Below are 25,949 nucleotides of genomic sequence, written 5' to 3'. Positions count from 1 at the left end.
CACACCTCAGAAAATTTAGAGAATAAACATTCAAGAGAATAGGCTGCAAGTCTCCGCTAAGACACACTTGCCATGTTCTAGTGAATTTTCTGCTGACACCAACTCCCAGTGGGTGAAACAGGAGCAGGTGCCCCTTTGAGCACCAGCACACTCTTCTGGGCTGATTTACATATTGAGTCATTAGACAACAGCCTAGGTTCCTTTAAGGACAGCTGCCAGGAGCCTAAGAAGCATTCTCTTTTCAAACAATCAGAGATGGAGTCAAAGGCATTTCTGCTATGGCTTCTGCTGCTGCTGGAGGTTCCAGGTGAGAGGGTGAACTGCAGTGTTGGGAGCATCCTGTGTGGCCATCATGGTTTTCCATGCCTTTGGTATCTTGATCATTAGATTTAAAGCATTTGTAATTGGTTTTAAGTTCCCCAATCCCCTTTGACTTTCTAGTTTCTCAAAGTGATACCCACAAGTATTGTTAAATTTTTTAATGAAAAATTCCTCTGCTGGGAAGATTTCTGAACATGTATAACTATGATTTGTATGTTTATGATTCTAGGTTCCTCTGGGGAGATTGTGCTGACCCAGTCTCCATCTTTGCTGTCTGTGTCTCTGGGATATAAGGCAACCATCTCTTGCAAGTCCAGTGAGAGTGTCAATACTTATGGTGTAAATCTTCTGCACTGGTATCAACAGAAACCAGGACAGCCTCCCAAACTCCTCATCTATGCAGCATCCAACCTAGAATCTGGGGTCCCAGCCAGGTTCAGTGGCAGAGGGTCTAAAACAGACTTCACCCTCAACATCAATCCTGTGAAGGCTGATGATGCTGCAATTTATTTCTGTCAGCAGAGTAAAGATTTTCCTCCCACAGTGCTCCAGAGCTGAACAAAAACTTCTTGGGGTTGCTGCTCACTGAGCCTCAGTCTCTCTGCTGTCTCTTGCTCTCTGTCATCTCAATACAGAGCTCTAAACTTGTTTGGGGAAGATCTTAAATAACAAAACAAACTTTTTATAAAAGGATTTCCTTGTCAAAGTGCCTTACCCTGTTTTAGGATTAGATGGAGTGGGGTGGGAGGGTGAGTGGAGGGAATGGGAGGATGGGAGGGAATGAGAATTTGTATTTTTTAATCAAATAAATTAAAAAATAAATACTAGACAACAAAAGAAAAAATGATTTGTTTGTTTATCCCATCCTATATACCTTACAATTCAATGATTCCTCAACAAAATATAGACCTTTATAATTGTTTCTTAATTAATAATTATTCATTTAAATTTTTTTTTTTTTTTGGTTTTTTGAGACAGGGTTTCTCTGTGGTTTTGGAGCCTGTCCTGGAACTAGCTCTTATAGACCAGGCTGGTCTCGAACTCACAGAGATCCGCCTGTCTCTGCCTCCCGAGTGCTGGGATTAAAGGCGTGCGCCACCACCGCCCGGCTTTTTTTTTTTTTTTTTTTTTGGTTTTTTGAATTCATTTAAATTTTTATTATCACATATTTGTCTTTAGATGATTTCCTCCTTTTCTTTCCTATCTCCTTGATAGCATATTTCCCTATTCCATCCCACCCTCAGTATTCCTTTTTAGACTTTCCTATCATTTAAGATTTACTGTTTTCTTTTTAAAAATGTGTTTTTAAGGGACAATAAATACAAATTATTTCAACTTGAAAAAATGTTAACCAAAGTCATTTGGGGTGTGTGTGTATGTGTGTGTGTGTATATGTCTCTGTGTGTGTGTGTGTGTGTGTGAGAGAGAGAGAGAGAGAGAGAGAGAGAGAGAGAGAGAGAGAGAGAGAGAGAGAGGAGGGGAAGATGGAGAAAGAGAGAGGGTTAAAAGATAACATGCAGGAGTTAGTTCTTTGTTTCCACCATGTGGGATCTAAGAAACAAACACAGACTCATCTGTCTTTGCTGTAATCAACTTTGCTATTACCAGTTGAGCAATCTTGCCAGTATGACCTACTATTTATTTTTAATAACTTATTTTATTTTAATTTGGGGTGGGAGTATAAACATGAGTGGGTGTCCATAGCAGTCAAATGAGGGCATCATAATCCAGTGAGCTGGAGTTCCAGGATTTTTTGTGCCAGTTGATGTGTGTGTTGGAAACCAAACTGCAAAAAAAGGAAGTGCTTTTAACAGCTAGTCATTTATCCACCTTTGCTCTACCATTTAATAAGGAACTTTTTTAGAATTAGTAACTCTTGTCAACATAGCCCACTCTCATGATGAGAGGACCAGAGAGGTGAGTCAGCGGGAAGTGCCACTCTGACACCAAATCTGCCCTTTCACCTGTGAGTTCCTAGGAACCCTGCAACACAGCCTGCTCCAGTGCTGAGAGGACCAGAGAGAACCCCACAAGAGTGCTTGCTCCAATACTGAGGCAAACTAGAAGAGGGCTGACCAAGAAAAGCTACCAAGTACTCAGACAACCACAGCAAAAGGTCAGACCAAGATGTCAAGACTCTACTGGCCTCATTTGTAGGAAGACATAGGTAGGTGCCAATGCAAGAATTCCTCCAATATCCTAAAGAGCAACATGGTAACACCAAAATCCAGCAGATGCACAACAGGAAGACTTGATCATCCTAACACAGAAGAAGTAGAAAAAAAAGACTGTAAAGGTAATTTTATGAAAATGATGGAGACCTTAAAAGAGGAAGTGAAAAACTCCCTTAAAGAAATGGAAGAGAAGAAAAACAAAAAAGTTAGAAGAAATTAATAAATCCCTAAAAGATACCCAGAAAAAAAAAGCAATCAAATAGGTGAAGGAAACAGTTCAAGACTCGAAAACCAAAATGGAGGTAATAGAGAAAACACAAACTGAGGGACAACTGGTTATGGAAAATCTGGGTAAATGAACAGGAACTACAGAGACAAGTATAACCAACAGAATACAACAGATAGAAAAAAGAGACAGACCCACATTGGAGCACTGGACTAAGCTCCCAAGGCCCAGATGAAGAGCAGAAGGAGGGAGAACATGAGCAAGGAAGTCAGGACCACGAGGGGTGCATCCACCCACTGAGACAGTAGGAATGATCTAATGGGAGCTCAGTTGGACTGGGACTGAACAAGCATGTGATCAAACCAGACTCTCTGAATGTGGTTGACAATGAAGGTGGACTGAGAAGCCAACGATAATGATACCAGGTTTTGATTCTACTGCATGTACTGGCTTTCTGGGAGCCTAGTCTGTTTAGATGCACATCTTCTAGACCTGGAGGGAGGGAAAAGGGCCTCGGGTTTCCCAAAGGGCAGGGCACCCTGACTTCTATAAGGACTGGAGAGCGAGGGAGAAGAGTGATGGAGGAAGGTCATTTGCTAATAAAGAAACTACCTTGGCCCATCTGATAGGGCAGAATTTAGATAGTTGGAGTAAACAGAACAGAATGCTGGGAGGAAGAGGAAGTGAGCTCAGAAATCATGCAGCTCCTCTCAGAGGCAGATGCGATGAAGCAAGCCACCAGGTCAGACATGCTGAATCTTTCCTGATAAGCCACCATCTCATGGTGCTATACAGAATATTAGAAATGGGTTAGATAAATATGTAAGAGCTAGCCAATAAGAGCTGAAACTAACGGGCCAACCAGTGTTTAAAAGAATACAGTTTCTGTGTAATTATTTCGGGGCATCAGCTAGCCAGGCGGCCGGGGGCTGAATGGCAGAAAGCAGCCCGCAGCTCCCTTCTACAGAAGAGGAGTGAGGGGAGTGGGAGGGAATTGGGAGAGTGGAAGGAGGAGGAAATTTTTAATAAATAAATAAATTTTATGAAAAAAGAATCTCAGGTGTTGAAGATACTTTAGAGGAAATAGACACACTGTTCAAATGAAACATTAAATCCAACAAATTCTTTTTTCTTTCATCCTCCTTTATTCAATAGTGACATATTTTTTAAGAATAAAATAAATAAATAATAATGCTGACATTAACACAGTCCCCAGAGGTCACCCAACTACACTTGAATTCCTGTATGTGTGTGGATGAAACTTCACATATGTCTTGTGAAGTTTAGTCACACATAGAGCTTCATGTAACTGCTACCTCAATCTGACTGGAAAACTATTCCATCCTCATGAGATCTACCTTACCACTTGTATATACCATATCTGCTCACTCCCTAAATACGTACACCTCACTTGGCTTTTTATTTCTTTAGTGTCATTTTTTAATGTAATAAAATGAAATTTACAGGATTAGCTTTTTTCCTATCAGATGATTCTGTTTAATTCCAAACTATAGACATGCAACTGGGTTGTTCAAATCAAATGAAGGTGCTGGAAAAGTGGCTCTGTCACTAAAATTGCATATTGTTCCTGCAGGGGACCTGAGGTTTATTCTCAGATCCCATATAAGACAGTTCACAAACTCTTATGACTCCAGCTCTAGAGAATCCAATCCCCTACTGGAGATTCCAAAAGCAGCCTCCCACATGGAATAAATTTAAGAGACATATGCTTGCATATGCAAATCAAAATGAAAGTCAAATGAATTCATCTGGAACCACCATCCTTCAGGTATACCATGTGACAGTGAAGCCATGTAACCAAGGTTTTGTCCTCATTTGGAAGAAATCATGATTCACTTTTAGGTGAGACAATTACTTCAGGAGGACATGGTACTGGTGCTGCCTTGAGAAATACTGCTCCTTTAGACAAAAAATTAAGGTCAGAGAGTCTGAATAACTAAAAACTGATCTCATGCTCCCACCAGATTAGTTAGATCATTACAGCCTTTTTTGTCATTAAGAAAATCTATGCTCCATGAAGATAATCTATAGGATTATCTTATAAATATTTCTTCCCCAGCTAATACTATGATGATGGTTAGCCATGTCTGTAGCAAAGCCCACCTCTGTGAATATCTTTTATTATTTTTATTTAATTAAAAATTTCTACCTCTTCCCCTTCTCCCATTTCTCTTTCCCTCCTCATCCCCCTTCCCCTCCCTCTCCAAAAGAGCAGTCAGGGTTCCTTGCCCTGTGGGAAATCCAAGGTCCTTCCCCCTCCATCCAGGTCTAGGAAGGTGAGCATCCAAACATAGTAGGCTCCCACAAAGCCAGTACGTGCAGTAGGATCAAAACCCAGTGCCATTGTCCTTGGCTTCTCAGTCAGCCCTCATTATCAGCCATGTTCAGAGAGTCTGATTTGATCACATGCTCCATCAATCCCAATCCAGCTGCCTTAGTGAGCTCCCATTAGATCAGCCCCACCTTATCAGTGAGTGGGCACACCCCTCCCGATCCTGACTTCCTTGCTCATGTTCTCCCTCCTTCTGCTCCTCTCTTAGAACTTAGGAGCTCAGTCCAGTGCTCCAATGTGGGTCTCTGTCTCTAGTTTCATTCATCGCCAGATGAAGGTTCTATGGTGATATGCAAGATATTCATCAGTATGGCTAAAAGGATAGGGCCATTTCAGGCTCCCTCTCCTCAGAAGCCCAAGGAACTAGCTGGGGACATCTCCATGGACACCTGGAAACACCTCTAGAGTCAAATCTCTCACCAACCCTAAAATGGCTTCTTTAATTAAGATATATACCTCCCTACTCCCATATCTACCCTGCCTCCATTTCAACCTTCCCATTCCCCAAAGCTCTCCCTATCCTCCCCTTCTCACTTTTTTCTCCCCATTTCCCCTTACCCCACCCATCCCCACTCCCAAGTTTCCAATTTTTGCCTGGCAATCTTGTCTCCTTCCAATATCCAAGAGGATAACTATATGTTTTACTTTGGGTTCACATTCTTATTTAGCTTCTCCAGGATCGCATATTATAGGCTCAATGTCCTTTATTTATGGCTAGAATCCACTTATGAGTGAGTACATAACATTTTCCTCTTTTAGGATATGGGTTACCTCACTCAGAATAGTGTTTTCTATTACCATCCATTTGCATGCAAAATTCAAGATGTCATTGTTTTTTACTGCTGAGTAGTACTCTAATGCGTACATATTCCACACTTTCTTTATCCATTATTCCATTGAGGGGCGTCTAGGTTGTTTCCAGGTTCGGGCTATTACAAATAATGCTGCTATGAACACAGTTGAACAAATGCTTTTGTAATATGATAGAGCATTTCTTGGGTATATTCACAGGAGTGGTATTGCTGGATCCTTGGGTACGTTGATCCCAAATTTCCTGAGAAACCACCGCACTGATTTCCATAGTGGTTGCACAAGTTTGCATTCCCACCAGCAATGAATGAGTGTACCCCTTACTCCACATCCTCTCCAGCAAAGGCTATCATTGGTGTTTTTGATTTTAGCCATTCTGACAGGTGCAAGATGGTATCTCAAAGTTGTTTTGATTCGCACTGCCCTTATCACTAAGGAGGTTGAGCATGACCTTAAGTGTCTTTTGGCCATTTGAACTTCTTCTGTTGAGAATTCTCTGTTCTGTTCAGTGCCCCATTTTTATACTAGGTAAATTAGCATTTTAAAGTCTAGTTTCTTGAGTTCTTTATATATTCTGGAGATCAGACATTTGTCTGTTGCGGGGTTGGTGAAGATCTTCTTCCAATCAGTAGGTTGTGTTTTTGTCTTAATGACAGTGTCCTTTGCTTTACAGAAGCTTCTCAGTTTCAGGAGGTCCCATTTATTCAATGTTTCCCTTATTGTCTGTGGTACTGGGATTATATGTAGGAAGTGGTCTTTTGTGCCCATGTGTTGTAACTATTTCCCACTTTCTCTTCTATCAGGTTCAGTGTGTTCAGACTGATATTGAGGTCTTTAATCCATTTGGACTTGAGTTTTGTGCATGGTGATAGATATGGATCTATTTTCATTCTTCTACAGGTTGACATCCAGTTATGCCAGTATCATTTGTTGAAGATGCTTTCTTTCTTCCATTGTATACTTTTAGCTCCTTTGTCAAAAATCAAGTGTTCATAGGTTTGTGGGTTAATATCTGGATCTTCTATTCAATTCCATTGGTCGACTTTTCTGTTTTTATGCCAATACCAAGCTGTTTTCATTACTGTAACTCTGTAATAGAGTTTGAAGTCAGGGATGGTAATGCATCCAGAAGTTCCTTTATTGTATAGGATTGTTTTGGCTATCCTGGGTTTTTTGTTTTTCCATATGAAGTTTATTATTGTTCTCGCAAGGTCTGGGAAGAATTTTGTTGGGATTTTAATGGGGATTGCGTTGAATTTATAGATTGCCTTTGGTAGAGTTGCCATTTTTACTATGTTGATCCTACCCATCCTAGAGCATGGGAGGTCTTTCCATTTTCTTGTGTCCTCTTCAGTTTCTTTCTTCAATGCCGTAAAGTTCTTGTCAAACAGATCTTTCACTTCCTTGGTTAGAATTACCCCAAGATACTTTATGCTATTTGTGGCTATTGTAAAGGTGAAGTTTCTCTGCCTTCCCTCTCTGATTCTCTATCCTTTGTGTATAGGAGGACTACCGATATTTTTAGAGTTGATCTTGTAACCTACCACTTCACTGAAGTTATTTATTAGCTGTAGGAGTTCTTTGGTAGAGGTTTGGGGGTCACTAATTTACACTATCATATCAGATGCAAATAGCGAAAGTTTGACTTCTTCCTTTCTGATTCAAATCACCTTGATCTGCTGATGTTGTCTTATTACCATTGCTAGAATTTCAAGAACTATGTTGGAGTGAGTGCCTGACTAGAGGGCAGGCCGCAAGGTCCCCCGCCAGGGAACGCGGGCCCCTGCTGCTGGGGCTGCAGGGTCTGCTGTGCTCTCCTGGACCCGCTCTGCCTGCCTCCTACTTCACTTGGTTCCTGGCTCATTAGGCTACCAGGAATCCCTGTGTGGGTGCTGAGAAGTTCCATCTGGAAGGGTGAGTGTGTGCTATCCTGGGGCGGACTGTCCTGGAAGAGAGCACAAACGCCCCTCCCCCAGCTCCTGCTGCAGGGCTTTCTTTCCTACACACGCGCCCCCACCCCCACCCCCAAGCCTGCCTTGTCTGCAAGGTCCTTTGCTGTGGAAAGCTTCCTGCCCTTTCACTAAGGCTACCAACCCGGAGCAGTGAATGCCTGATTAGAGGGCAGGCCGCAAGGTCCCCACCAGGGAATGCGGGCCCCTGCTGCTGGGGCTGCAGGGTCTGCGGTGCTCTCCTGGACCCGCTCTGCGGGCCTCCTACTTCCCTTGGTCCCTGGCTCGTTGGGCTACCAGGAGTCCCTGTGTAGGTGCTGAGAAGTTCTATCTGGACGGGTGAGTGTGTGCTATCCTGGGGCGGACTGTCCTGGCAGAGAGCACAAACGCCCCTCCACCAGCTCCTGCTGCAGGGCTTTCTTTCCTACACACGCGCCCCCACCCCCACCCCAAAGCCTGCCTTGTCTGCAAGGTCCTTAGCTGTGGAACAGCTTCCTGCCCTTTCACTAAGGTTACCAATCCAGAGCAGTGAGTGCCTGCCTAGCGGGCAGGCCTCAACAAACCCCGAAAGGGAGCACAGGCACCTCCACCTTGTACTGCAGTGTTGCCTGTATTCTACTCGACCCAGCCCTAACCCCTGCATTTGCCCTTTTTTCCGTGGGTCATTGGAATACCAGGCGTCCCTGTTTTGGTGTTGAGGAGTTCATCTGGAAGGGAACGGTTCCTGCCCCTACACTGAGGAGATACACCCAGAGAGTTAGTCACACCAAAGACTGATCCAAGACACCAGGCCTCTCCTGGCTCCATTTGAAGGAAGAGATGGGCAGGCACCAATGCAAGAATTCCCCCAACAACTTGAAAGGCAACGTGACATCACCAGAATCCAGGAATCTCGAAATAAGAAGACTTGTACACCCTAATCCAGAAGAATTAGAAGAATTTGACTCAAAAGTGAATTATATGAAAACAATAGAGGACCTTAAACAGGAGGTGAAAAACTGCCATAATCAATTAGAGATTACAAACTAAAAGGTAGAGGAAATGAGTAAATCTCTCAAAGATACCCAAGAAAACCAAGAGAAACAAGAAAAAGTAATCAAACAGGTAAGGGAAACGGTTCAAGACTTGAAGAATGAAGTGGAAGTAATAAAGAAAACACAAACCGAGGGAAGGATGGAGATGGAAAATTTGGATAAATGAACAGGAACTACAGAGACAAGTACTACCAACAGATTACAAGAGATAGAAGAGAGAATTTCAGACACTGAAGATACCATAGTGAAAATAAACACTCTGATAAAAGAAAACAGCATAACCAACAAATTCTCATCACAAAACATTCAGGAAATATGGGACACAATTAAAACACCAAACCTAAGAATAATAGGGATAGAAGAAAGAGAAGAAATACAGCTCAATGGTCCAGAAAATATATTTAATAAAGTTATAGAAGAAAACTTTCCTAACCTTAAGAAAGATATTCCTTTGAAGGTCCAAGAAGCATACAGAACACCGAATCGACTGGATCAAAAAAAAAATCTCCTCGTCATATAATAATCAAAACACAAAACATACAGAATAAAAAAAGAATATTAAGAGCTGCAAAGGAAAAAGGTCAAGTTACCTATGAAGGTAAACCTATCAGACTTACACCTGATTTCTCTAAGGAAACCATGAAAGCCAGAAGGTCCTGGATAGATATACTGCAGAAACTAAGAGACCATGGATGCAAGCCCAGATTACTATACCCAGCCAAGCTTTCATTCACTATAAATGGAGAAAACAAAATTTTCCAGGATAAAAACAAATTTAAACAATACATAGCCACAAACCCAGCCTTACAGAAAGTAATAGAAGGAAAATCACAAACCAAGGAGTCTAACAATGCCCACAATAACTCAGACATCTAATGACCCTTCACCAGCACAACTTGAAGAAGGGAAACACACAAACTCTACTACAGAAAGAAAGAAAGAAAGAAAGAAAGAAAGAAAGAAAGAAAGAAAGAAAGAAAGAAAGAAAGGAAAAATGACCAGAGTTAACAGCCACTGGTCATTAATATCACTTAATATCAATGGACTCAACTCACCTATAAGGAGGCACAGGCTAAGAGATTGGATACGAAAACAGGATCCAACATTCTGCTGCTTACAAGAAACACACCTCAACCACAAAGACAGACATCAACTCAGAGTAAAGGGCTGGGAAAAGGTTTATCAAGCAAACGGACCTAAGAAACAAGCAGGTGTGGCCATACTAATTTCTAAGAAAGTTGACTTCAAACTAAAATCAATCAAAAGAGATGGAGAGGGACATTTTTTACTCATAACAGGAACAATTCACCAGGATGAAGTCTCAATCCTGAATATATATGCCCCTAATATAAAAGCACTCACTTATGTAAAAGAAACGTTACTAAAACTCAAGGCAGTCATCAAACCACACACACTAATAGTAGGAGATTTCAACACTCCTCTCTCACCAATGGACAGGTCAATCAGACAGAAACCTAACAAGAAATAAGAGGATTAAGAGAGGTAATGAATCAAATGGACTTAACAGACATCTATAGATCATTCCACTCAAATAAGAAAGAATATACCTTCTTCTCTGCAGCTCATGGAACCTTCTCAAAAATAGACCACATACTCGGTAACAAAGCAAACTTACACAGCTACAAAAAAATATCGGTAACCACCTGTGTCTTATCAGATCACCATGGATTAAAGTCAGAATTCAACAACAATGCTATCCCCAGAAAGCCTATGAACTCATGGAAACTGGACAGTCAACTACTGAACCACACCTGGATCAAGGAAGAAATAAAGAAAGAAATTAAAGTCTTTCTTGAATTCAATGAAAACGAAGACTCAACATACTCAAACCTATGGGACACTATGAAAGCAGTGCTAAGAGGAAAGTTCATAGCATTAAGTGCCCACTTAAAGAAAACAGAGAAAGCACACATTGGAGACTTAATAGCCCACCTGAGAGCTTTAGAAAATAAAGAAGCAGACTCACCTAGGAGAAGTAGAAGACTGGAAATAATCAAATTGAGGGCTGAAATCAACAAAATAGAAACACAGAAAACAATCCAAAGAATCAATGAAACAAAAAGCTGGTTCTTGGAGAAAATCAACAAGATTGATAAACCCCTATCCAAACTAATCAAACGGCGGAGAGAGAATATGCAAATTAACAAAATCAGAAACGAAAAGGGAGACATAACCACAGAGACAGAGGAAATTCAGAGAATCATTAGATCTTACTACAAAAACTTGTATGCCACAAAATTGGAAAATGTAAAAGAAATGGACACTTTTTTAGATAAGTACCATATACCAAAGTTAAACCAGGACCAGGTGAACAATCTAAATAGACCTGTTAGTGGCAAAGAATTAGAAGTTGTTATAAAAAGCCTCCCCACCAAAAAAAGCCCAGGTCCAGACGGCTTCAATGCAGAATTCTACCAGAACTTCCAAGAAGACCTAATACCTATACTCCTTAATGTATTTCACAATATAGAAACAGAGAAGTCATTGCCAAATTCCTTTTATGAAGCTGCAGTTACTCTGATACCAAAACCACACAAAGACACAACCAAGAAAGAGAACTACTGGCCAATCTCACTCATGAATGAAGAAAGTGTGGAATATATACACATTAGAGTACTACTCTGCAGTAAAAAACAATGACTTCTCGAATTTTGCATGCAAATGGATGGAAATAGAAAATACTATCCTGAGTGAGGTAACCCAGACCCAAAAAGAAGATCATGGGATGTACTCACTCATAATTGGTTTCTAACCATGGATAGGGGGCCACTGAGTCTATAATTTGTGGTCCTAAAGAAGCTAAAGAAGAGGGAAAACCCATGGAAAAACATATAGTTATCCTCCTGGCTATGGGAAATAGACAAGATTGCCGGGCAAAAAATTGGAATCTTGGGGGTAGGGTGGGATGGGGTAAGGGGAGATGGAGAGAGAAAAGTGTGAAGGAGAGGATGAGGGGAACTTGGGGAAACGGGATGATTGGGGATATAGGAAGGTTGGATAGGGGAGCAGGGAAACTCATATCTTAGTTAAGGGAACCACCTAAGGGTTGGCAAGAGACTTGAACTTGGGTGGCTACCAGATGCCCAGGGAAATGTCCCCAGTTAGTTCCTTGGGCACCTGAGGATAGGGAACCTGAAATGAACCTATCCTATAGCCATACTGATGAATATCTTGCATATCACCATAGAACCTTCATCTAGCGATGGATGGAGATAGAGACAGAGACCTACACTGGAGCACCAGACTGAGCTCCCAAGGTCCTAATGAGGAACAGACGGAGGGAGAACATGTACAACGAAGTCAGGACCACGAGGGGTGCACACACCCACTGAGACAGTGGGGCCGATCTATTGGGAGCTCACAAAGGCCAGCTGGACTGTGACTGAAAAAGCATGGGATAAAACCGGACTCTCTGAACATGGCGGACAATGAGAGCTGACGAGAGGCCAAGGACAATGGCACGGGGTTTTGATCCTACTTCAGGTTCTGGCTTTGTGGGAGCCTAGACAGTTTGGATGTTCACCTTTCTAGATCTGGATGGAGGGGGGGAGGACCTTGGACTTTCCACAGGGCAGGGAATCCTGACTGCTCCTGGGACTGGAGAGGGAGGAGAAGAGGAGTGGGGGGAGGGGGAGAGGGGTGGGAGGAGGGGGAGGGAAATGGGAGGCGGGGAGGAGGCAGAAAATTTTTTTTTCAATAAAAAAATATATATAAGAAAAAAAAGGATCTCCTGGAGGCATTACCATCCCTGACTTCAAACTCTATTACAGAGCTACAGTAATGAAAACAGCATGGTACTGGCATAAAAACAGAGAAGTCGACCAATGGAATCATATAGAAGACCCGGATTTCAACCCACAAACCTATGAACACCTCATTTTCGATAAAGGAGCTAAAAGTATACAATGGTAGAAAGAAAGCATCTTCAACAAATGGTGCTGGCACAACTGGATGTCAACCTGTGCCGGGCGGTGGTGGCGCACACCTTTAATCCCAGCACTTGGGAGGCAGAGGCAGGTGGATCTCTGTGAGTTCGAGACCAGCCTGGTCTACAAGAGCTAGTTCCAGGACAGGCTCCAAAACCACAGAGAAACCCTGTCTCGAAAAACAAAAAAACAACAAAAAAAAAGAATGAAAATAGACCCATATCTATCACCATGCACAAAACTCAAGTCCAAATGGATCAAAGACCTCAATATCAATCTGAACACACTGAACCTGATAGAAGAGAAAGTGGGAAGTACCCTACAACATATGGGCACAGGAGATCACTTCCTATGTATAACCCCAGCAGCACAGACATTAAGGGCAACATTGAATAAATGGGACCTGCTGAAACTGAGAAGCTTCTGTAAAGCACAGGACACTGTCACTAAGACAAAAAGGTAACCCACTGACTGGGAGAAGATCTTCACCAAACCCGCAACAGACAAAGGTCTGATCTCCAAAATATATAAAGAACTCAAGAAACTAGACGTTAAAATGCTAATTGACCCAATTAAAAAATGGGGCACTGAACTGAACAGAGAATTCTCAACAGAAGAAGTTCAAATAGCCAAAAGATACTTAAGGTCATGCTCAGCCTCCTTAGTGAACAGAGAAATGCAAATCAAAATAACTTTGAGATATCATCTTACACCTGTCAGAATGGCTAAAATCAAAAACACCAAGGATAGCCTTTGCTGGAGAGGTTGTGGAGAAAGGGGTACCCTCATCCATTGCTGGTGGGACTGCAAACTTGTGCAACCACTTTGGAAATCAGTGTGGTGATTTCTCAGAAAATTTGGGATCAACCTACCCCTGGACCCAGCAATACCACACTTGGGAATATACCCAAGAGATGCCCTATCATATGACAAAAGCATTTGATCAACCATGTTCATAGCAGCATTATTTATAATAGCCAGAACCTGGAAGCAACCTAAATGTCCTTCAATGGAAGAATGGGTGAAGAAAGTGTGGAATGAAAGTACACATTAGAGTACTACTCTGCGGTAAAAAAACAATGACTTCTCGAATTTTGCATGCAAATGGATGGAAATAGAAAACACTATCCTGAGTGAGGTAACCCAGACCCAAAAAGAAGATCATGGGATGTACTCACTCATAATTGGTTTCTAGCCATGGATAGGGGCCACTGAGTCTATAATTTGTGATCCTAAAGAAGTTAAATAAGAGGGTGAACCCAAGGAAAACATTTAGTTATTCTCCTGGCTATGGAAAGTAGACAAGATTGCTGGGCAAAAAATTGGAATCTTGGGGGTGGGGTGGTATGGGGTAAGGGGATATGGGGAGAGAAAAGTAAGAAGGAGAGGATGGGGGGATCTTGGGGATACGGGATGATTGGGAATAAAGGAAGGTTGGATAGGGGAGCAGAGAAGCACATATCTTCGTTAAGGGAGTCACCTAAGGGTTGGCAAGAGACTTGAACCTGGAGTGGCTACCAGATGCCCAGGGTAATGTCCCCAGTTAGTTCCTTGGGCACCTGAGGATAGGGAACCTGAAATGAACCTATCCTATAGCCATACTGATGAATATCTTGCATATCACCATAGAACCTTCATCTAGCGATGGATGGAGATAGAGACAGAGACCCACACTGGAGCACCAGACTGAGCTCCCAAGGTCCCATTGAGGAGCAGAAGGAGGGAGAATATGAACAAGGATGTCAGGACTACGAGGGGTGAACCCACCCACTGACCCAGTGGGGCTGATCTATTGGGAGCTCACAAAGGCCAGCTGGACTGTGACTGAAAAAGCATGGGATAAAACCGGACTCTCTGAACATGGCGGACAATGAGAGCTGACGAGAGGCCAAGGACAATGGCACGGGGTTTTGATCCTACTTCAGGTTCTGGCTTTGTGGGAGCCTAGACAGTTTGGATGTTCAACTTCCTAGATCTGGATGGAGGGGGGAGGACCTTGGACTTTCCACAGGGCAGGGAACCCTGACTGCTCTTCTGACTGGAGAGGGAGGAGAAGAGGAATGAGGGGAGGACGAGAGGGGTGGGAGGAGGGGGAGGGAAATGGGAGGCAGGGAGGAGGCGGAAAATTTTTTTCAAAAAAATGAAAATAAAAAAAATAAAAAAATGTAAGCTTCTTATTTCACATTTGAATTTTTGACTTATCCTCCAAATTTGAGCCATCATTTAGAACATTATGGTCTTGCACAGAAGGTTCAAGATTTTTTAATTTTCCTGGTGTGACATGTCCTCCACAGTTACAGTGAATGACTGGGCCACTATTGGCTTGGGGGCCTGCGAGAGGCCCCTCAAGGAGTTTCCTGATGGTATCAGGTTGCCTTGACTATCTGTTGTTGATCTGCATTCATTGGTCCAATGTCATCCTTTACCACACCTTCTACATATACCTGTAGGCCGAGATCTCCTATTTTTGCCATTCCCAGATAAAATATTATTTCTAGAAATTCCTTGCCCACAATCCTTTTTCAGATGCCCTAATTTACCACAATTAAAACATCTGGCAGTTTGATGTCTCCTCATCACTTAGGAAATCGCTTCTCCTACCCAAGATTTATCATTATAGGCAAATGTCTCAACATTCATCATATGTTGAATCCATTCATCCTTAGGTGCTGATCTAGACCTTAAGGGCCCAATTATCTTTTTGCATTCTATGTTTGCATTTTCAAAATCCAGATATTCAAGAATTATTCGTCTAACTTCTGGGACTGTTACTCCTTTTTGTACAGCCTTAATTAATCTCTGTAAAAGTCAGTAAAGGGTTATCTCTGTTCTTGCCTAATCCTGGTATATGATTCTATCCTTTTCCCTAGTTCCTGGATCCTGTCCCAAGCATTCAAGGCTGCTTTGTGGCATAGGGACAAGATTTCTTTGTCATAAAGAGCTTGGACCTGTGTGTCAGCATACAGGCCTTCACCAAGAAGTTGATCTTGGGAAACCTCAAGACCTTTAGCTTTTCCCTGTCATTCCATATGTATGGATTCCTCTCTGAAATAAATTCCAAACATCAAAGAAGGTCCATCACCCAGGACTGCTGACACTAGCTGAGAAAAATTATGGGAGTAGCTCTGACATTAGAAGCCCAAGTTTTTATCATCTCCTTAACAAATGTGGAATGCAAGTCATAAGTAACAAAAGCTTGCTTAATTTCTTTTAGATCATTCAGTCCTATTGGCATCCATCTACCTTCTTTGGCTCCCTTTGAGCCTTTAGAAGTTGATGCTTTGTCAGAGTAAATTACAGGATAGGACCCTAAAACCCTGGGTAAATCAGTTCTGACAGCCAGTGGTAATGTTGTATCCTGTCCTTGTGCTTTCTTTTCCTGTTCACCAGTTCCAATAATTTCCTTTATCATTTCAAATCTTTTTATCATTGCCTGTTGTAAAGCCTGAATCTCTTGACCTGCATATGTTTCTAGTGATTTCACTAAGGTATCAATTTTTTGGTCCTCATTCTGCACCTGTGAGTCCAAGGTTTTAACGTTCCCCTTTAAAGATAACATCTCCTCCTTAAACTTTTCTTGGATATCATGTAGATTGCCATCCTGGAGTACATTCTGTCCTTTAACTTATCAAATTTTGTAATAACTTCTGAACATCAAATTCAACAGTATGAACCCTTTCAGGTAATTTCCTAGTACCCTTAGATATGGAGTCAATTTTTCCTATCATAATATCTACTTATTCAGATAACCTCTGATTTTTTATTATATTAATCCTGTCAACATATACTTCCTTAATGATAAAATATGGAGAAAAAAACTGAAACTTAGTAACCAGTAAATTGAGGTACCTCCATAGTCATATAGGCCTTGTGTAATACCTTCCATTGTGGTAGCAAAGAAGGCAGTAAAAGTTCCATTAGGAACAAAATCTGCCATATTACCTTTCATCCAGCAGATGGTGCTGTTTCCAAATCCTAGAGCCAATGCAACGGTGGCATGGCAGGTCCTGTGCTAAAGTCCACCTTGCTAAAAACTGGGAAATATGAATATGAGTCGCTCAACAGAATTAAACCAATTCCATACACGGAGCAAGAAAACCCAGAGTCCAGGCCCAGAGAACAGAAACCCAGAAGCCACAGACTCTGGCACAAAGAATCTCCCCTGGGGTAGGGTTTGCAGGAGTTGGTAAACAACACAGCTGTCTGTGATTTTTGCCTCACTGCTTAAGCACTGCACACTCTGTTGTGGCAGGGATTTTGACAGGGATTCTGGCCTGTGAAGCAGCTTGGCCATCTGCCCAGATGCGTGGAGTTTAAATCCACATGGGTGCCAGTTGTACCTGGAGTTATGGTGGTCAGACGCTTAAAAGATATCCCACACTAGCTCAGAAATAAGAAATAGATAAGCATTTATTAAGGGATAAACTCACAAATCAGAATTCTCTGTTTGACCAGTTGAATCACTCAACCCAAAGGAGAAGCCAACAGGGCACGGAGCCAGGGCTATGAGAGAGAAGGGCCAGAGGTGCTTCAGCATCCAGGTAAATAGTGTATTAGGACACGCCTCAGTAGGTGGATAATTACTAGCTGTAAACCTTCCCACAGCAATTGGGCTGTGATAGGGCAGAGTAGAGATTGGTGGAAAAACTAAACTGAATGCTGGGAGAAAGAAGGCAGAGTCAGCAAGAAGCCATGTAGAAGACACCTACAGAAGACAGATGCTAGTGCTGGAGCCCACCAGAATCTTGCCAGTAAGCCACAGCCACGTGGTGATACACAGATTAACAAAAATGGGTTAATTTAAAATATAAGAGTTAATCATAAATATACTTAATCTATTGACCAAACAGTATTGCAATTAACAGATTTCTGTGTGATTATTTCAGGAGTCAGGACAGTTGGGAAATTAACTACTGGCTTCTGTCAACACATGAGTTGAGTAAGGCATGCCATAGCACATTGGGAGAGGTCAAAGAACAAGTTAAATGAGTTCCCTCCTTCCATTATGTGAATCCTGGAGATTGAACTCAGGTCATCAGGCTTTGTGTCAGGTGCCTTTATCAACTGAGCCACCTCATTTTTTATATACACATCCAAATCAGGTGCTCAGAAAGCATAAATAATTGATTTGCAACCACACAAAAGAAGACCCTACCATACACTGGCCAGATTACAAGTTCTGTTCTCTGTATCATTTTTCATGCATCTAATTCCACAGTTACTTAAACTCCACAGAGCTATTTCAAATAACATATGCTCGAAGCAGAAGTATAGTGAGACAATTTACCATCTATGAAACATTGCCTATTGTTGATTTGTTGAAGGAGGTTTGTTTATTTTCAAGTTTGATGCCATAATTAAAAGCCTGGTAGCTGGTCCTGTTGACTGTGGTTTTTATCACTATTTTCTGTGTCAAAACTGTCCATACATCCTAGAAATAAAGTCTGAAAAGTAAATAAATAAATAAAATAAAAATAAATAAATAAATGTTCTACTACATAGGGAGCATATACATGATATGCATTCATGTGTGTGTGAAAGAGTCACTGACACATGGAGGGGAAGGGGAGAAAAGAGAGGAGAGGTCGATTTTCTAAAAACAGCAGTCTAGACCCGTTATGGGGGTGGGGACCTGAGCAGATTCAGATCACTGATTTCGTTAATAGTCCAGCTCAGTGAGCCGTGACTAGACCTCTGTAGGTTCATTGCTTATATAACACTGCCATCTGCTGACATGGCTTCTGCACCCTGAATGTAATAACGTAGTAGGTAATGAGAGTAGGACTGGGATAATTCTCATCACTGCTTCTCTGTGCTACCACTATTCATGCACACTAGACACAGTCTGAAAAGCACCGAAACAAAGAGTTCAGATAGGTAGGAAGCATATACATGTACCTATATACCTACGTAGGTACTCGTATCTGTGTGTACGCTTATACATGTGTGTATGTATGTATGTGTATGTACCTATATACCTAGATACTCAAGTCTGTGTGTGCTTATATATGTATATATGTGCATATATGTACCTATATACCTACATAGATACTCGTGTGTGTATATGTGTGTGCATTTAAACATATATACCTACATAAATGTATCGAGTGTGTGTGTAGGGAGTGGAGAAGGAAAGAGGAAGGAAAGGAGGAAGTGAAGGAGGGGGAGAGTGGGAGGGTGTTTTCTAAAAACAGCAGAGTTCAAACCCACTATGGGTGTGGGGACCTAAGAAGATTCAGATCACTGCTCTTGTTCATAGCTCAGTGAGCCATGACTGGGCCCCTGTAGGCTCATTTCTTATACAACACTGCCATCTGCTGACACAGCTTCTCCACTTTGACTTGAGCAGGGGATGAGTTATTTGGTAGCATGGTGAAATTGTTGCCTTTCATTTACTTTCATTTTTTTAATATCTAAACAACGTTACCACCATACATTGACATAAACAAATTTTATAATTAACCCCAGTTTTACAAATTAACATTTCCCCTCCTTTTACTATTATCAAATGGTTGGTTGGGGTTCTTCTGTTCTACCCAGATAGGGCAGTAAAGCTCTCCCGGGACTCTCTTCCCAGGCGCTGGAGCTCCAGAAGCTTAGGTGCTGGGCTGAAGACTCAGAGGCTTACAACTCCAAGCCCCATGAGCTAGAGGTCAAATGTTCCAGGATTTAAACCCCAGCAGCATGGGCCTGAAGAGATGGGCCAGTGGTTAAGAGCAAGCATGTCCTGCTCTTGCAGAAGATGAGTTCAGTTCCTAGCATCCACATCCAACACATCCAACCACAGCCTGCACCTTCACCTCCAAGGCATCTGAACCTCTCTTCTGGCCTCCTCGGGCACTGTGCTTACATGCATATACCCACACAAGCCCATACATCTACTCACAATTGAAATAAGTTCTTTCTAAAAAGCTAAAGGCGTGGCTCAAAGTTCTCAGGTTGAAGGACTATTGCTCTGGGCTTTAAGCACCAGCAGTTCTAGCACTCTGCAGCCCTCTTAATCTTCAGTAATGAATTTCTGCAGCCCACAGTTCCAAGCAGCAGTGGCAAACAGAGGAGCCACTGGGACCTGAATTCTTGCAGTGGCAAGTATTGCAGCTCTTCATCCTGGAGTGCCTGAGACCCTTGGCCCTTCAGCAGTTTCCCGGAACTCTCCTAGTGACTAGAGACAGAAGTTTCTTGTCTTCAGCTCATCACAGCCCACATTGCCTCTATTGCATAATGCACTGTGTCACGTCGGCCCCAGCCGCTCTCGGGAACTCTTTGCATGCCTTCTGGTGTTACTGCTGGTGTCACCAGAGACACTTCCTTCACCATCAGTGCTGCCTTCACTGCTCCTGTCTCCTTCCTATCTTCATGTTACCAGCTTAACTCACTCTACTAATGATAAAAAAATAAAAATAGGCAAGACCAGGCCTTTTATCGGACCTAATGCTTCAACATCAGAGAGCAACACAGGAAGACATCTCCCAAGCAACTTGGAAAGTGAGCCAAGTAACTGGGTAGCCAGGGTATCTGCACCACATATGCACTTCATGCCAATGAAGAACAGTATTTGCACCAAGCATGATACAACTGATCTTGCAAATGAATGGCTGCACCTGCACCAATCACATCAATCCCTCAGGCAAATGAAGCCACACATCTTCTGACTGCTTTTTGACTGATATTCCTTCACTCAAGTCCATAGCTCCCTAAGATGAAGCAGTTGTTAATTTGGTATCCAAATCACCCAAGCCACTTAAATAGATGTTAAAGGTGGTGTTTGCAATAAAGATGCCATTCACGGGGATTTGGCAATGCTGTAAGAATGAGCAACTCCTGCCTCAGTGCTCCCATGAGTAATGGATCTCCTAATTTGTCTGTTTCACCTATCTCCGCCATCCAGTTGCCCCCTGAAACCCACACCTCTATTGACATGTGTGTATGGAATAAGCATATATCCTGTGTTTTGTTCATATTCAACACCCATAACCTTCCCTTGTCCCCCTCCCACTCCTGCTGACTGCACCACCCAATATTTTCATGCCTGTTATAAAGGTTTACTCTTATTTGTGTGTATGAGTATGTGCCTGTGTGTAAGCTAGCAGATCCCCTGGATCTGGAGTTACAGACAGCTTTGGACTGCTTGCTGTGGATGCTGGAAATCAAACACAGGTCCTCTGCAAAAGCAACAAGTGCTTTTGACCACTAAGTCATCTTTCCACAAGTCACATACATGCTTTTTGTAACCCATCAAGTTTAGTTAATGCAACTTACATAAACATGGATGAGGGGTTGTTTAACAGAGCATAGGCAGCTTAGCAGAGGCTATATCTCTGAAGAAAATTCTATCCCCTTCCCCAGAAACAGCAAAAAAGCTCTTTAGGAAAGGGTAGGGGGCCTTATGAACCCAACCAAGCTAGCCAGAAATCTTTAATTAACTATATATCCTAGGAGAAGAGAATGGCCACATGAGCCTCTCCTCTGCCCGTGATGGAATACTGACAGGCCAGATTTTGTTCCAGGTTGGGCATATAACCAAACTGTTCTGAGTTCATGAGTGCAACAATCACATCCGGTTCCCAAAGATGGTCCACAAAGTCCCTTTCTTTCCTCCAGCTCTTTTATTCTTTCCAGCCCCTCTTCTGCAATGTTCCCTGAACCTTAGAAGTTAGAGATAAAGATGTCCCCTGTTGTAATATGGAGCTGCGGGCTGCGTCCCGCCACCCGGCTCCACACGGCTAGCTTTATCCGAAATAATTACACGGAAACAATATTCTTTTAAACACTGCCTGGCCCATTAGCTCCAGCCTCTTATTGGCTAGCTCTTACATATTGATCTAACCCATTTCTAATATTCTGTGTAGTACCACGAGTTGGCTTACCAGGAAAGATCTTAACCTGAGTCTGTCTGGAGTGGGAGAATCATGGTGACTGCCTGACTCTGCTTCTTTCTCCCAGCATTCTGTTCTGTCTACTCTGCCTACCTAATTTTCTGTCCTATCAGGCCAAGCAGTTTTCTTTATTAGTTAACCAATGAAAGCAACAGATAAGATACAAGACCCACCTCCATCAGTCCCCTTCAGGGAGCACTCAATTCAGCACTTTGACCAGTTATAAGTCTCTGTAGAAAAAAAAAAAGGGTTCTGAGCAGCACTGATCTATAGGCTTGAACCTAATTATTATTTATGTAAGGCAATTCAATGGGCATATCATGTCTATTTAGGGAAAAAAAGTAAGTTTCCCACCAGAACCTTTGACACCCCACACACACCACCACCACCACCATAGGCCTTTAACCAGGATACAGTAGCAGGAGAGAATCCTATGGAGTAGGCCTCAAATCCAATCCAAAGATGGTTGGTTACCCCCATAGTAGCTGTACCACTATCGCTCCAGTGGGATATCCTACCTGCAAAGGGGTAGGTGACACAGGGCACAGGGTCTACAGATGAATACAATTGCTGATGAGTTTCCTCACCCAGAAGCCTGCATAGCATCTTCTGACAGTATGTAACCTATGCAACGGAAAGAAGCCTTCATCTCAATTCTGACTTGATTTCCCTATGTCCTATAACCAAAGTGTGTGGTGTATTCAGCAATAGGGTCTTGCTGTCTAGTAATTAGCTATGATAATTGCCTATATTGTTTGGGAAATTTTACGGACATCAATGACCAAAAACATAAATAAAAATTTTTTAATAAACTATGGCTTCTGGAAACAGCTTTATCTGCCCAGGCATAGTACCTCACACCAACTTCTTTTTATTAATTGTATGTTATTAGCTTATGAAGTAGTAGGCGTCCTTATGGCTTTCATATATTCTCAATTTTGATTGACCCTCTCCCCCATGTTCTCCTCCTTCCCATCTCTCTGTACTATGGTCCCACTTCCTATCAAATGTGTCCTATTACCTTACTAACTAAACATCCTTTTTCCTTTATATCTCCCATGACCCCTTTCCAGTTTCCTTGATTTTCGTTACCCCAAATTCCAACAAAGTAAAATTTTCAGAGGTTTTATAGTAACAGAACAAAGGAGGCTGCAAGATACTTTTCGTGTATATGTATTGGTGGGCATAAGAGGGCAGGTTAGAGCAAAGTGGGGGAAACCTCTGCTCCAGGTCTCAGACGCTATCTAGTGACATTTTTACCTTTTGACTTGGTAGACGCTGTTCATCCAACAACTCAAGCTGGAGGATGCGTCGGAATCTGTTCATATATTCCAAAGGATTTACCTAATATTCACAAAGATGTCAGGTCATGCAGAGGGCAGTAAATGGCCTCAAGTGTCCGTAAATGGCCGTAAGTGTCAGTAAATGGCCACTTTTGGGGGCTAAAGACAACCCCAGATAACTTGGCTCTGGGTCTGCATCATTTCCAGGGCTCCGCAATCACTGAGGCTCTAGTCAGTGACTTGGCCTTTGTAGAATGTTCAATGTAAGGTGCAGGTTCTTCCCATGGGGCGCAGGGGGCGGAGGGGGGAACTTTAATTCACGTGAGTAAAGCAGAAGACTGTCTCTGTGTGATCTGAGCAAGGTGAGTCAGAAGACAAAAATGGACTTTTTCCCAAAGAGAGTAATAGAGGAAGACTTTCAGAAGTTCAGTAAGAAAGTGAAAGGATACTTGAAAAGAAGAGCGGGTAAAGATAAGTGTGGTAGGGAAAGCAGCTAAATACTGCTCCAGCTTACACTTCTCTAGAGGAGGAACGGAAGCAAAAGCTGCTTCTGAAAGGAGAGCTAAACGCAGCAGAGCAGTCCTACCCTAAGACACGCGCACAACTCTCACATTCTGAAGTCCAGGTGCAGGTTCTAGTGAGATTCCTCTGGCATTGGGATCAGTCAGGAATAGAAACCCCACGTAGGTTTCAGGAGGGCGAAATACAGACTGCAAGGCTCAGTGTAGCCAGCAGAGGCCACTAGTCAGCAACAAGGAAACCCCTCGGTACGATCAGACGCTTAAGCAATGCAGACTCAGCAAAAACTTAACCGGAAGATGGAGCCCCGGCAACGTCTGACCTCCTCCACCCCTGAGTAAGCTTTTTAGAGGAAGCTGCTCCAACACACCCCCACTTTCTTCCTCCCTATTGTTTATTCCATGGGGTTCTTTTTCCCCGCTCCACTCACTTAGCAGAATTTTTACTGTATTGTATTTGCTTTTATGTTTTTGTTACTCCTCTTCATACAATCATCTAATTTTGTATATGCATTTTTAAAGTTTAGTGTAGTTATTTTCTCAGTTTCTTTTTCCTTCTCTCTTTCTTGTTTACCCATGTTTTTACATATACACACACAAAAAAAGTTTTCTTTTTTTTCTTCTAGTTTTTTGATTTTAAACTTTTTCATTGTTGGCAAATATTTTTTTTCTATCTTTTCTTTTTCCCAAGTATAGAAAAAGAAGCAGACATTGAAATGCAAACGAAATTCAGAACTAACTCTAAACAAACATCACAGAAGAAAACTGCTTCACACCACATTATGGTCAGGAAATCTAACTCCAGCACTTGGAAGGCAGAGGCAGAGGAATCTCTCTGAGTTTAAGGCCAGACTGGTCTACAAAGCAGGAGTTACAGGACTGCTGGGACTATATAGAGAAACCCATTCTCAAAATAATAATGATGATGATGATGATGACATTAGGAACTGTAGGGGAAAACACCAACTCACCCACATGACACAAATGCCAGAATCCATCAAATCTCTCATCAACAACTTTAAAAGCCAAGAAATCTTGAAATGATATTTTTCAAACCCTGAATGCAAATAGCAGCCAACCAAGATTGATAAATTTATGAATGCTACACTTTTAAAATTTATAACTAAATAAAGTATGAAACAAGCAAAATCTGAGTTCATGACCATCATGTTGACACTACAGAAGATAGCTTTAAAAGTACTGTACAAAGAAGGAAGAATGACACTCCACATCACAGAAGCACAGGCAAGGATAAATTTCACAAGAGGAACCTATGTTCCTGAACTGGCAGAAATAACATGGTGAAATGTTATACGAACAAAAGCTATCTTCAGCTTTTTTTATCCAATGATATTCTTTACAGAACTGGAAAAATACTAAACTTACATGGAAACACAAAAGACCATGAGTAGACAGAGCAGTCCTAAGCAGGAAAAATCTTGCCAGAGCCATCACATCACCTGACCTCAGACTGCAACACAGCGCCATAGCAAGGAAGACAGCAAGGTGCTTCCACAAAAACAGACATGTAGAGCAATGAGCTGTAACAGGGCCCAGAAACAAGCCTACACTTCTGTGGACATATCATTTTTTGACAAAGATGTAAAAAACATAAACATGCACTAGAAAAAATAGCTACAAATTGGACAGCCACAAGAACGCCATTAGATCCATATCTGTCATCCTGCACAAAAATTAATTCAAAGTTGGATCAAAGGCCTTGATTTAAAACCTGAAAACTGCACTGCACAGGAAAAAAGTGTGAGCATAGGCATAGCTTTCCTAATTGGACCTCCTTGACGCAGGAAATATCCTCAAGAACTAGAAGTGAGATTACATAAAGCTAAAAGGCTTCTGCCCAGGACATAATGGCAGTCCTTCTACAGAATGAAAGAAAACCTTTGCCAATTATCCTTTAATAAGGGAATGACACCTAGAACATGTAAAGAATTGCAAAATACAGGCACCAAAAGTGCAAAACTGCCAGTCGATAAATGAGATATAAATATCTGAATAAGAAAATATAAATGGTCAAAATATTTTAATTTATCGTCAGGAAAATGCAAATCAAATCTAAAATTATAGTGTATCTCATTATAGTCAATATGGCTATCATTAAGGAAACAGTTGACAACAAACACTGACGAGTATGTAGAGAAAGGGTCCTTATTCACTGCTGGTGGGAATGTAAGTTGGCATGGTCACCATGGAAATAAATTTTCTCAAAAAGTTAAACCCTAGAACTACCATAAGACCCATTTATATCACTCCTGAACATAGAACTAAAGGACTGTATATCCTACTAGAGGTTCTTATACATCCATGTTTATTGAGTTCTATACACAAAATCTAAGAAATAATATCAACCTGATGTCCATCAACTGATGAATAAATAATAAAAATATTATATATAGACACAATGGATCCTTACTCATATAAATAATAAAATATGGAAACA

At 41.8% G+C, this 25,949-nt stretch overlaps 1 gene segment (V, D, J or C); it reads left to right on the top strand.

Moving 5' to 3' along the window:
- Positions 1-255: 255 nt before the first annotated feature.
- The window catches only part of LOC130881073 (Ig kappa chain V-III region MOPC 321-like), a 40,101-nt gene continuing 14,407 nt past the window's right edge, over positions 256-25,949 (top strand). Inside the window, 2 exon segments of the V gene segment in view lie at positions 256-307; positions 551-844. Coding sequence covers positions 256-307; positions 551-844 — 346 coding nt within the window.

The sequence above is a fragment of the Chionomys nivalis genome, chromosome 1, assembly GCF_950005125.1.
Source record: "Chionomys nivalis chromosome 1, mChiNiv1.1, whole genome shotgun sequence".
Lineage (NCBI taxonomy): Eukaryota > Metazoa > Chordata > Mammalia > Rodentia > Cricetidae > Chionomys > Chionomys nivalis.
Note: the sequence above shows the minus strand (reverse complement) of the source record. Positions and strands in the feature narration are given on the sequence as shown.